This window comes from Pygocentrus nattereri, chromosome 26, assembly GCF_015220715.1.
Source record: "Pygocentrus nattereri isolate fPygNat1 chromosome 26, fPygNat1.pri, whole genome shotgun sequence".
In the NCBI taxonomy this organism is placed as follows: Eukaryota; Metazoa; Chordata; class Actinopteri; order Characiformes; family Serrasalmidae; genus Pygocentrus; species Pygocentrus nattereri.
Genome location: NC_051236.1, coordinates 18,360,918 through 18,373,816, shown reverse-complemented (window position 1 = coordinate 18,373,816; position 12,899 = coordinate 18,360,918). Strand labels below are relative to the sequence as shown.

Sequence of the window (12,899 nt, the reverse complement as noted above, 5' to 3'; positions counted from 1 at the left end):
CCAGAGTTAAAAGAATAAATGTCATTGTACACTATCTGTGTGTGTCTACTCTTTTCTTGAGGCTGTGTTAATGCTGTTTTCTATCCTGTCAGCATTTCAGTGAACTTTGTTCAGGGAAAGAAGGACAGCATGTTCACGATCACGGCCAGGGCTAAAGAACTTAGTCCAGGAAAAAAAAAACTCTGCTCCCTCTCCTCTCCACCACAACACCAGCCATATTGATTTTTCTTCATCATTTCTTTGCGTGTGTCTCTCTATTTCTCTCTACCCCGTTCCCACGTTATCTCTGTTTTTCAGTCATTCAGTGACAGATGATGGATGGGGTCAATAAACCAGCAGGGCTGCTCCACTCTGAGCGTAATCACTCACCCTCCGCACCATCATCAGTGCACACGCTCTGTAAGAGATTATGCACTTTGCTCTCAAGGACAGATGCGCATACTGTTTAACATTGTGTTCTCTAACAATTTCAATAGTTATATGCAGCAGTTTGAATGACATGTTTTGTTGATTTTCTGAAAATAAGTTAACACATTCTCTACAGGGACTTAAATATGGCATTTTTCTACATATTTCAGTGCAAAGTGTGCAGAAGCGTGTTCACGGCAGAGTTTGCGTACTTACTTTCATGTCGAAAAATCAACAAAACAAGTCATTTGACCAGGGGTGCCCACCAAGGTAGCCTTGACATGGAAAAAACAGGACAAAGGTGCAAAAATGAACTTATGATTTCAAACTAAGACAGATAGTAGGATTGAAAGCGAGAGATAATAAAGCAGTTGAGTAATCGCAGTGATAGCAGCGGATTATTAAGGATAAGGTCAGAGGTCAATGGCTCAGGTGAGGGCATACCACAATGCATGTTGGAATGCTTATGAGCTTGCCACCTCATTTTACAGCTTCATTACAGGTTTTACAGTGATGTACTAAACGTTATCTAGACTGTGGGAATGTGAATTCAACAGAGATTCTGCTGAATAAATGTATTACTTCAGAGTCTACTCTGTATGTATGTGTGTATGTATGAATACAAGTATGTGTGTGTGCTAAAGGAATAGCTCCACCAAGCATGTTTGCTTGGCTAACAAAGAATACAGGGTGACAAACCATGGCTATTAGCTAGACCTTCAGTTCAGATCATAAATGTCACACGGTCAAAGGAGAAAAAAACTCAAAAATGCTCATTTCTGCAAGCACCCCCAGTGGGGTTGCTAACAGTATATTAGCACTAAGCTAACTCTGGCTTACATGAAAAGTTTCAGGCTATTCTCACACATCTAAAGTTTGTAAAATATATACTTTTTATTTGAAATTTGGAACAGACATATTTTTTCAAATATCTGTCCTAATCCAATGAAAAATTTACAGGGGAAGGGGTCTAGAAATATGAGCAGGAATTTTGTATTTGTTATCATACACTTTTGTAAAGGTTATATTGATGGCACCTCTCCAGTATATAATGTGGGGATAATGACAGCACATTCAACTCTGTGTACTTCTGTTCAGAGTGGGCAAATAGCCTGCTTTCCTTGATGTGTGTATTTGGTACTCCAATAAACAGCATCTTATAGTTCAGATGCAGATCTGTTTCCCTCATAATTTTCCACATTTCCCTTCCAACTTTAGTTTTTCCGTCTTTATAATTTAATTTTTATTAATGTATTTATTTTTTGACAGGGGCAGTTAAAGTCTATGGACATATATATTTTATCGTATTCTTGCCAGTTTCACAGTTGCCATCACTGTTTTGGGATTCTAACAACAGACAAAAACTGGGTTGTTCTACAGCTTGTCTTCACAGTCTAGGATTTCTAGAAAGACTAGAGTGATTTTTGTACAGAAACTGGATCTCTATATTAAAATTAAATAAATTAAAACATGATTCCTCTATCCATCCATCCATCCATCCATTCTCTAAGCCGCTTCTCCGTCAGGGTCGCGGGGGAGTGCTGGAGCCTATCCTAGCAGTCTTCGGGCGGAAGGCAGGATACACCCTGGATGGGTCGCCAGTCCATCGCAGGTGATTCCTCTATCATTTCATAATATATTGGTGGTTAGTCAGATGTTTAAGGCCTTCTGTTCAGCTCCTGAAGGCCTACACAATGAAGAGCTAGCTTGGCCATATCTATCTAGATACCAAAGGAAGGAAATTCATATTCAACAATTCTCCATTGGTCATTTTAAGATTTTTAATCCTTTTCAATCCTTCAAAACTTCAATCCTTAACTCTCATAACTACATAAAATGTTTCATAATAGTTCCTGAACAATTGATAATAGTTTGAAAGTTTTAAAATCAATAAGTGAATAATAGCTAACTACTTTAAAACCTGAACAGGAAACATGCTGGAATAATGCTGTTCAATGAGGTTCCGATTATTATATTAAGAATGGCACTCGACTCCTGATTTAACTAAAACAACAACATTAAACTAAAATAAAAGTAAACAAACTAAGAAACTGATTGAGAAAGAAAGAAAAATAATGAGAGAGTGCATAACCCCATGGAGAACACACAGTCCTTTGGAGCAAGGAGAAAAAGAAAGTGCTATAACTTATTTTTTGTTTCAGGGTGCGTCCCAAAAATGTCAGGAGCATTTCTGGGTTTGTGAGCTGACCAGGTTTTTCTTCGTATCCTGTTCCAGAGCTGGCTAAAAATACTGAAGCTGTTGCCATAGTGATTCGTCACCATTACAAAACCAATTCCCATGGCAACAAGGGAGGAAAGAGGTTTCTAGGGCAGCTGGGAGAATGCTGATTTACATACACAACACAAACTCACACATACACACATTCAGTTGGTTCAAGCAAATTATGTTTGCTCTTGTGTCTGGTGTCTTTAAACAAGCTAGAATAGTGGTAAAACTAGAACACTCAAAAAAAAAAAGAAAACTTCCTGTCTCCTTGTGTACACACCAGGTTAGCGCTGTAATGCAGGCTAATGTTACCATATATAAAGTATTAAGTTATCATATAGTATTAAGATATCTACCCATGCGTCGTGGATGTGAAATTGTGTAAGTAGAGATAACAAGAGTTGAATAAAGATGTTAGGACCCAGCTCTTTAAGGACCCCAGTGCTATTCGCTCACCTACACTGCTTTAGTTACAAGCTATAATTACTTCAGACCATGAGGGCCAAATGCTAGTCATTATAGGGTTTAGCAGTACTTAGTGTAATTTTATTTATTTATTTTTTGCTCTAGTTGACGTGATTCCGCTCAGGAAGTGCTGGATAGATAGATGAATCTAGCTATGGAAAAGAGTAAAGCGGATAATGCAATGTCCACTGGAACTAGGTAGCCCTGCTTTAAACATATATTGAATGAAATGGATGGAGGGAATTCTATCAGGACTAGATTACTCAACATCTGGCCAGATAGTCATTTAAGCCTGTCAAGCCTGAAGCCGCACTACAGATTAGCGAGTAGAATTAGTTCTGAATAGAGTTTTTTGTCAGCATGTACATCTTTCATCTCAGTCACTCCTATTTCACCCCCATATATATATATATATATATATATATATATATATATATATATATATATATATATATGTGTGTGTGTGTGTGTGTATATATATATATATATGTATATATATATATATATATATACACACACACACACACACACAGCATACGGGCACGTGTTGTGAGTCTATCTTCTAAACTTGACCCTGCAGCAGCAGTGAGTAGTGATGCACAGCTGCACAGTGATGCACGACTCTTGACTCCTGCCGCTGGAGTGCCAGGCTGGGGATTTAGTAGAGATTTAACCATCCTTAACATAGTTTTTTTAGTAGCCAAAGATTAGAGTGATGTGATGAAAATTCAGAAATCATCAGATAGCCTATTTCACAAAGTGAGGCTGGTGGTAGGAACTCCAGCTTGAGCAGGCTACAAGACGAGGAGTGACATACTGAGAAAATCATTACTGTTATTGTATTCCTTTGGAAATGAACCAGATAAACAGATTTAAAGCAAGCTTTTCATTCTGGAGCAGTTGAATTAAATGATGCAGCAGTAGCTCAAGTGACAGAATATTATTACCATGTAAGGTGGAATGGAATATTTGAGTAAGAAGCCAACTTCAGCTTTTTTCCTCTTATTTTTGGTTTCTATTCTCTGTATCATGTCTAATTGTTGTTTATCTCAAATCTAATCATGAAGGAAATGACGAGTTTGATTTTCTGTAAGCAGAACATTTGTTACCAACAGAAACAGGTTCAGCTTTGAACTTGCATATGCTCAACCAATAGTGCTACTGCTTTGGCTGTGTTAACCTTCATAGCACCCAACCTTCAAAACACAAGTCCATGCACAGCCACATACCATGCCAGCTATGTAGATTTTTTGGTACATCTTAGTGTGCAGCACTATACTACCAATAGTAAACAAATATATAATCATGTTCATTTTTGTGTCGTTACTATTTATGGATAGCAAGATAGCTAATTTGCTAACAGCACCAACATGAAGAATTTTTTCATCGCCAGTCTTCCAGGCAAGCCTCAGTTGAAAGATTAGGTGAACTGCAAAGGTCTAGTGCGACTGCAGCTTTCGGAGGATCAGTCTTTGTTTCAGTAAGAACTGGGACGTCCAATCTTATTCACAAAGGGCCGATGTGGCTGTTGGTTTTTTATTCCAACAACGAAGGAGCACAACTGATTAAACCAATAGAATCAGGTGTGCTCCTGCTCATTTGGGATGAAAACCTGCAGCCATGCCAGCACTTCACAGACAAGACACCCCTGGTCTAGACCCTGTTTCAGTTGCAAGACCCTCTGCTTCAGATCTCTGCTAGAAAAACCAGCACTGACCAGCAAAACCAGCATTTGTTGTGTTTTGGATGCTGGTCAGCTGAAAGCTAAAATGCTGATCACCAGCAAAACCAGCATATTGAAGTGTGGGCAGAAGAATAAAAAGGGGATAGCCATGTTTCTGCTGCAACACATGCTCTTAATTGAACACACTGGCAGAAAGGGGTATAGACACAGAACCAAACTCGAGGGTGAAGGTCACTGTTCACCATGCACTTCACCCTGACTTTGACCCTCCCTTACACAAACACCCCCCGACACAGAGCATCACAAATATCACATATCACATACTTTTAACAAATACATAAATAACATCAGTAGTAGTCCCTTTTTAGGAGGGCACTTGGATACCATGAGCCATTGTACCTCCAAAGTTTCAGGCGCCAGTGCAGGCCAGTAGTGGGACACTGCAATATCTTGTGTTTTGGATGCTGGTATGCTTATCAACCAGCATGACCATGCTGGGTGACCAGCCAAACCAGCACCAGACCAGCATAAACCAGCTTGGACCAACACTCATACAAACACACCCACACGTTGAATGAAAATTGACTCCGATATTTTTAATTAATATAATCAGATGAAATGATGTGATGGTGTTTCCTTATTTACAAGTATTGTTATATATTGCTGTGAACTGATGACAGGGTGTGTGTTAACATAGCTGAGCAAGAACAGTGTTTTTCCTTGTGGGTGGTTTTCCGTTTCTCTGGTTGGGATTTGGAAGAGTAATCCACAGAGATTTATCCAGGAAATTCGAGTGCTGGAGCAGCTGAGACAGTCACACACTGGTAAGGCCATATAAGGATAAACACACACACACACAACACACTTAGAGTTGTAGCCTGCACTTTGGTCACCAAAGGACAGATCACTAATTTTACACAGCAGAGAACAGTTTCATTAAAACAAGTCCAATTCCCTCTCTTCTAACACACACACACACACACACACACACACACACACACACACACACACACACACACACACACACACACACACATTCGTCCACAAATGCATTCACAAAGAACAGGCTTAAGTGCTTGCTGAAAGCTCTGGGTGAAAGGCTGAATAAATCCTTAATATGCTTGCTGAAGCTCAGCCAAAGCAGCAGCACTATATGACGCAGGTTCAACACAATAGCAAATACAACACAATCTACCCCACTATACTCAGCTTTCTCTGGAAATGATTCCGTTAACCTGGCTGCACCTCTGGTTCTCACAAACATCATGAAAACATCTTTGCTTTGTGAAGTTTATTAGATTACATTATAAAAGTGTGCAACAATGATCTGGACATGCACAGTAGCTCCTTGTTCTACTGTCCTATTGCACTGTGTGCAAAATCTTATCACCATTAATATGTAGGAGGTCCTAGAATCAAATGGCCTTATAACTCAAGTGAAAGTATGCTCCTGATTCTCTTTATGGGTAAGAAAGTAAAGGTAGAAAGCCTTTTGATTATTCTGAATGGAAATGTGTGTAGATTCTGTTTTTTAAATGTCATGCAAAGAGAGAACTAACTCAAACCTGTTAATACAGGATGTAAAGTGAATTAGTTACATAAATATATAATTAATTATAAATTTAATGTATAACAAAATTATAACAACAACTGTAGATGTCCAATTGCTTGGGCCTGCAGGGTAAGCAGGCAGTGGCATGAAACTGGCCTGACTGAAAGCAGGCTAAATGCAGATGAAGATCTTGGGAGGCAGATGGTTATAAAGGAGGCTATTAAGGATTTTGTGGCGGGCAAGGTACTGTGAATGTTTTTAAATTGAATTAATAGTTTCACACAACTACTGAATTATTATTACAGGCATCTAACTCAGAATCTGGAGGCAGAATCTGCAATTATGTTCACTTATTGTCCACAGAATGTGCGTTGCAGGTGATCAGCTGCTCAAAGGGTTTTTGCGCTGGCATATATACAGAGACACACAGGCTTTCAAAGATAACATTTTCGGCATAGTTTATCACAACCAAAGCATAATTCTCTTTATTTTGTGTTAGAGTGTTGAACACAGAACAAACAGTGAAAACCATGACATAAGGATTGGTTCTTATAAATAACATAACAGTACAGTATGATGGAATGTCATATAATCCACTCAGGTTCACCTTTTCATGTTTTGTAGAAATAGGCTAATCAATAAATAAAGCTCTCTTTATAGTATCTATTTTCACATCTAATGAACATAACTGGAATGAAGAAGAAAAAAACAACCAAAAGTGTCCAAACAGTGAAATCAGTCTCAAAAGGCTCATCACAAAACGTTGTCCATGCAATCTTCATACTCAGAAATCTCTCATTCCCTTCATGAACTCAGTATGAGTTTCTTCCCTTATGTATTTATTTCTCTTGGTCTTGTTACATTTATAAAGCACCTTAATGTCTATGTATTCTTTATTAAGCATCATAATGGCTTATCTAATTATTTTTGTGCTACCAAGGTGAAAATGTCTTTGACGGTTGCAACAAACTCACGTGCCATCAAAGCACATACATACGTGAGAACTGAACAATTGGATTGTCAGTTCCCCTGAAGCGTCTCTCCTACAGAATTCATAAACCTACTCAGTTCTCGTCTCTTTCAGAAAAAGACAGAGAGAGTGAGAGAACGAATGAAAACACAGCAGGAAGAAAGAGCCCAGACATGGGGCTACTGCCGTCCCTCCACCACATAGAGAGTGGAAAATGGCTGGAGGAGAGGGGGACCACACTCTTTCATTGAGATACATCTCAAAACAAACAGATGTGTATGAAGTCCAGTCCCATCAACTCCTGAGGGACCTGAGGATTGACCCTTGATCCTTGACCCTGTGGCCTTTCCTCCTTGCATTGCAATGGAGCCTTCAACCCTGCTATCATCATCAGGGCATCCACAGTAAGCCTGGCATGGCCGTTGGTGTAGTAACAGAAACACCTGTGTGTGCTTAATCGTTGCTGTGCTCCTCGAGCTGGGACAGAATGCTGATGAGGTTCTGAAGGCCAAAGATGTAGCCGCTGTCTCCACCTTCATGAACAACGACATCTTCTCCGTAATCACGACAGGTCGTGTGAGCAAAATCGATCATTCTCACATCCACAAGCGGTGAGCCTGACCCTGAACTATCTCGCCTCTGCGAGCGCCCACCGTATGCTCCTTCTTCCTCATCATCTTCATCTTCATCATCCTCCTCATCTTCCTCTTCTCCTCCCCGAGAGGGGCGAGGCCTAGCAGAGGCTGGGGGTGGTGCTCCGTCATAAATGATTAAAAGAGAAGAAGAAAAAAAGCGATAGCTCTCACAGGCTTCCAGGACTGCTCGCATCTCTTTGAGCCTCTGGAGAACTGGAGAGAGGAGCTCTTTACGCAGGACCCGTCCATCACTGAAGAACTGGCACAGAGCTTCTTTAAAGCCAGCCAGACTCAGCTTGCGTCCATGGTACTTATTCATGAAAATCAGCTGTCCTGTCACACTGTGATATACCTGCAGTCAAAGAAAAAAGTTTTAAATGTGCGTTTATTGATAAGTTTGTTGTAGTCCACTAACTCTGGCTGTACACAGCATACTTTGCATACCTGACCTAATAATGATTTAAACAGATTATGACTGAAGTCAATGTATCATGAAATCTTAAACTAATCACCCAGTAATAAAACACAGACAATAAGAAAACACACAATTTTTTTATTCTTACATTTGAAAATAACTCAATAATTTTTCTTTGGTCAAAAAAATAAGCACACACTTTATTAAATATTTTAACAATCTATTCTAATATACCACAGTTGATTCAATCAACGCATCAGGATACATCAATGCATTTCTACACCCCTAGTGCAGACTGCCTTTAGAGTATGAGTGTTTATTGTGTTACCTGCATCCCACAGAGACGGACTCCTATTGAGGAGGATGTGCTTTGTTGGCATTTGCGGATTTGATTGGCTTTCTTCTCTTCAGTGGCATCATCACCATGCTGCCGGGTTCCCATTTTCAGGTCTAAAACGCAGGGAACCCGATATCTCCATGTGAGGTTCTCCAACAGAATGAACTCTAAAAGGAGTCATGGGTCAAGGAAATAAAACTGTCCATTAAGGTGTCTAGATTGTCATTTCATGCCCTCTGGTTCTACATGTACTGAAATATCAAATACCCACCCAACAAAAAATGGTTATAGGTTATAGGGTTTCAATGTATTTTCATATGTATTTTCAAAAATGTCCTGATTTTGGAAAACCAAAGAAAAATGGGAAACCAACAAGGGTAGGATCTGTAAACTGCTTTTTCATAAGTTACACACTTCATTTTTTGAACTGAAAGGGGAATAATATTTCTCTTTGGCTACTGAAGTGAAGGTTAGGGGGTTAGATTAAAAAAATATATAATTCTTATTACACATACATTATATGAATGACACCACATGATACCACTGTATAAAAACACCCTGCATTTTTGAGTGTATACAGTATATTCTCAGCAGTAAAGGATACTGTGCTGGTTTCTGTGTTTGGAGTTCTCCTTCATTCTCTGGAGATGCTGCTGGTGGCACTGCAGACTCCATGGGTTATGTTTAATCTGAGGCACGACATTTCCTTTCTCCAGGCTGTAGTACAACACCTCTGCCTTATCCTCACGATTACTGCAGAACCAGTGATAGGGAGAGAGAGAGTTAGACAGTGTTTGTGAGCAAGAGCTTGAAATTGTCAAATGCCCTGAGGCACACTATTTGAAATAGTCTTGGCTATATATTTCAACATACTTATCTGTCAATATGTAATTAAGTATAATCAAGTCTACTCATCAGCTGCTTGATTTTAATTGGGTATAAAACTATAACATAGAACTTGTGTTTGTGTGAATGAACACAGCTCACCTCTTGCTCTTCTCCTCTTTGCGGCTCTGTCTACTTCTCTCATTTTCCAGAAGGGTAGATGGCTTTTTCTTATTCCACTTCAGAAGCTTGTTTTTGGGTTCTCCATCAGCTAAGGGTTCCTTATTCTCTATATCAGATGGATCACTGTGTAGGGGATAAGCTATCAAACACAGGTTCCCCTCCTCATCCTCCTCAAAACTCACTGACACCACCCCTATAGAGGGAGACAGAAAGAGAAAAGATGAGTACAGTTAATAGTAGATACATTTGCACACATTATAAAGTACATAAGAACTGGAATTGTCTTGAAGAATGTCTTGCCACACTTTAATCCTCCTTTTACAAAAATGACAAACACACAAATGAAAGAGACATGACAGGTGGTGCATCTATGCCCATGGAAAACATTAAACAGCAAAAAAGGCAAACACCACAGGATGGTTTAGAATGAAAATCATAGTACTTTTATTAATGTTTAGCACAATATTATACTGACATTAAAAATCATACATAGAAAGACACATGCAAGCTTTACAGAGAGAACCAGGCATCATGTTGGCTTCACAGAAACTTTTTTCCCAGTTAAAAATACAGCTTTATAATGTGAACATTACATTGGTCATACATTAAAAGCCAAAGCAGAACATGGAATAGAAGACTACAGCCACTTATGCAGCCTACGACTGTCACAAACTCGTACAACGTGGCCCTTTGGATAATTTACAATGTGCCTCATGGCAGCCAAAGATTGTTATGGCTTTAGAGCCAGAATCATATGAGAAGGAGGGGAAGAAAAGTGTTTCAAAAGCATTACTATCATGAAAGACAAAAAAACAGTATTTCAATTATACAAAAATAACCATGTAACACACACAGTTGTATATACACTAGGGGTGTAATAATTCACAAATGGTGTGTTGACTTGATATAGCAAAAAATGCAGAGTGACTGAAAATGTGCTGTATATTAATATATTAATGTGTCCACTTTCAGCTTATAAAACAACATAAAAGAATGAAATCTAAAACAAAAATTATGCTTTACAGTTTCTCTATCTAATGCTTTAAACATCAAGGTAACAAACTAGCCACAAGCAAGCATGCTAGTCACAATACAATGATATGACACAACATGATACACTGCAGTGCAATTCGATTCAATATTATATGTTGTATTGTTACATCCCTAATATGTGCTGTGTGAGCAAAGGAAAAAAGTGTGTCGTACAGTAGGACCCTGGGGCTCCTGCTCTCTGCAGTCTGGATGGTGACATCATAGGCTGTGATGTCACTGCTTTGCACCAGCGAATACTCATGTACACTCAGCTGCTGAGTCAGAAAAAATGTATGTGTATATCTTTGTATGTGGGAGTGTGAGTATTGGTTTTCACAATATCCTTATATTCTTGTTTGGGGGGCCCTTAAGGGGGGCTCTTATGCTGTGTACTGCATTCTTTCCTGTTAGTCATATTCATTCCGGCTGGTGTCTTTTTTTAGGCCTACCATACATTGCCACAGAGTCAAAGATACTGCTGACACACATTGCAACTGAGTCAAAGACACCGCCAACACCTTCCGTTCATCACACGCACACTGGGAGTGACGCCAGTACGCGTGAGAGGACAAAACTATATTCACGATTAAGAGTGCTGAACATGATATTCCATTGGAAACTAATAACATTTATCTGTGTCAGGACTCAAGTGAGTGTCCCTTCACATCAATCCAGATTTCACAGATTCTGTAATCCAAACCTTGTCTGGTTGCACATTTTGCTCTATCTGTATGTCTGTGTAAGTGTTTGTGTAAGGCCCTACAATGACTGAAGTCTTCTTACTATCTCCACAGAAAATATTATACATTATAACTTATAACCACAAAACAACACAAACAGGCAATAGGAAAATAAAAATAAAGAGAACAGCAGTACATCAGCGTACAGACATGCCTGAATTGTTTTAACCCCCTTAAAATCCTAGACTGATTACATGCAAAGCCTTACTACACAGTAATTCCAAAGACTACAATTCAGACTTCAAAACTGAAATTTATACACGAGTATAATACATTTATAAATGATAAATAATCAAATAAATAAATTATTCTTAATTTATACAAGAGTATAATACAAGTCCAGACCTGCTGGTCGGTTCTGGCCATTTAAGGGGTTTTAATGGTAGTCCTGTGTGTGGGGGGAGGCTCTTACCTTTGTACTGAGGTGTGAATCTGCGGATCTCGGGTGGAAGGCTCTTGTAGAACTGGTGTTCCCGGGGGATCAACGGCTTGCAAATGGTCTGTTCCCCAAAACGTAACACACATGAATGGCCTCCAACCTGATGGACAAATGGTTCCAGCATCACTCCTCCCTTCAGTGGCCCTTTCCCTGGGTATCTACACCCCTCCATCAGAGCTTCTAAAGCCGGACTCATCCTCCATGAACATCCGTCTCTCTCTAGCTATGGCTTTCTCTTCCTCTCCACTCTGCCTCTCCTTTATCTTCTGGGACCGATGCTGCCTTCCTGCGGCTACTGAAGCACAAAGAGCTAAAGCTAGCAGTAAGAGGGGATAGAAAAAAATAATATTCCTTTAAAATTGCTCTACTCCTGATTTAAGGAATGAAGAAATGGTAGTCCAGAAGGCAGTGACAAGTTTTTTTTTTTTTTGGTAGAGAGACAGAAAAATTGCACAAACACTGTTAACAGCCTGTAATGTCCGTGGTGCTGGCTCTGCTCTGACTGAGCAGTCTGTTCTAGGGTAGGGAAGAAAATATCACAACAAGTCCCTTAGCTCCTCCTTCTTCTTGTGGCTCAGCCAATCCGAGCACTCCAACTGTTGTCGGGTGGGAAACAAGGGAGAAAGGGGAACTGAACAAACAAAGGGCACGAAGGGGAGGAGGGAGATCAGGGAATAACAAAGAGAAGGAAGGAAAGAGAAAGTGTCGAGCTGCTCTCAGCTGTTTCTCTTCCATGACTGAATTCCTTATTAATGAGAAAGAGAGAGAGAGAGAGAGAGACAGGGGAAGATAAAAAAAAACAAACAAAAAAGGCATCTATTAAAACTAACCACTTTCCGTTTCTCCTGAAAACAGTAAGGCCTGCCAGTAAGGATGTTTTTTTTACTGGAACTGTAGTAGGTTTATTATTACGGGAACACTATAAAATATATTCACTCTCCCTTAATCTCTCTCTCTCATTCTCACTCTCTCTCTCTCTCTCTCTCT

The 12,899-nt window shown here is 39.5% G+C and overlaps 1 protein-coding gene across 1 annotated transcript; it reads right to left on the bottom strand.

The window, feature by feature from the left end:
• Positions 1 to 6,790: 6,790 nt before the first annotated feature.
• Positions 6,791 to 12,430, bottom strand: ip6k2b (inositol hexakisphosphate kinase 2b). Its single transcript, XM_017719738.2, has 5 exons — positions 11,886 to 12,430; positions 9,681 to 9,894; positions 9,298 to 9,446; positions 8,685 to 8,860; positions 6,791 to 8,293 (listed from the first exon to the last, which is right to left on the bottom strand). Exons 1-5 carry the CDS (start codon positions 12,106 to 12,108, stop codon positions 7,760 to 7,762), a joined length of 1,296 nt encoding a protein of 431 aa, XP_017575227.1. The 5' UTR covers positions 12,109 to 12,430; the 3' UTR covers positions 6,791 to 7,759.
• Positions 12,431 to 12,899: the final 469 nt, after the last annotated feature.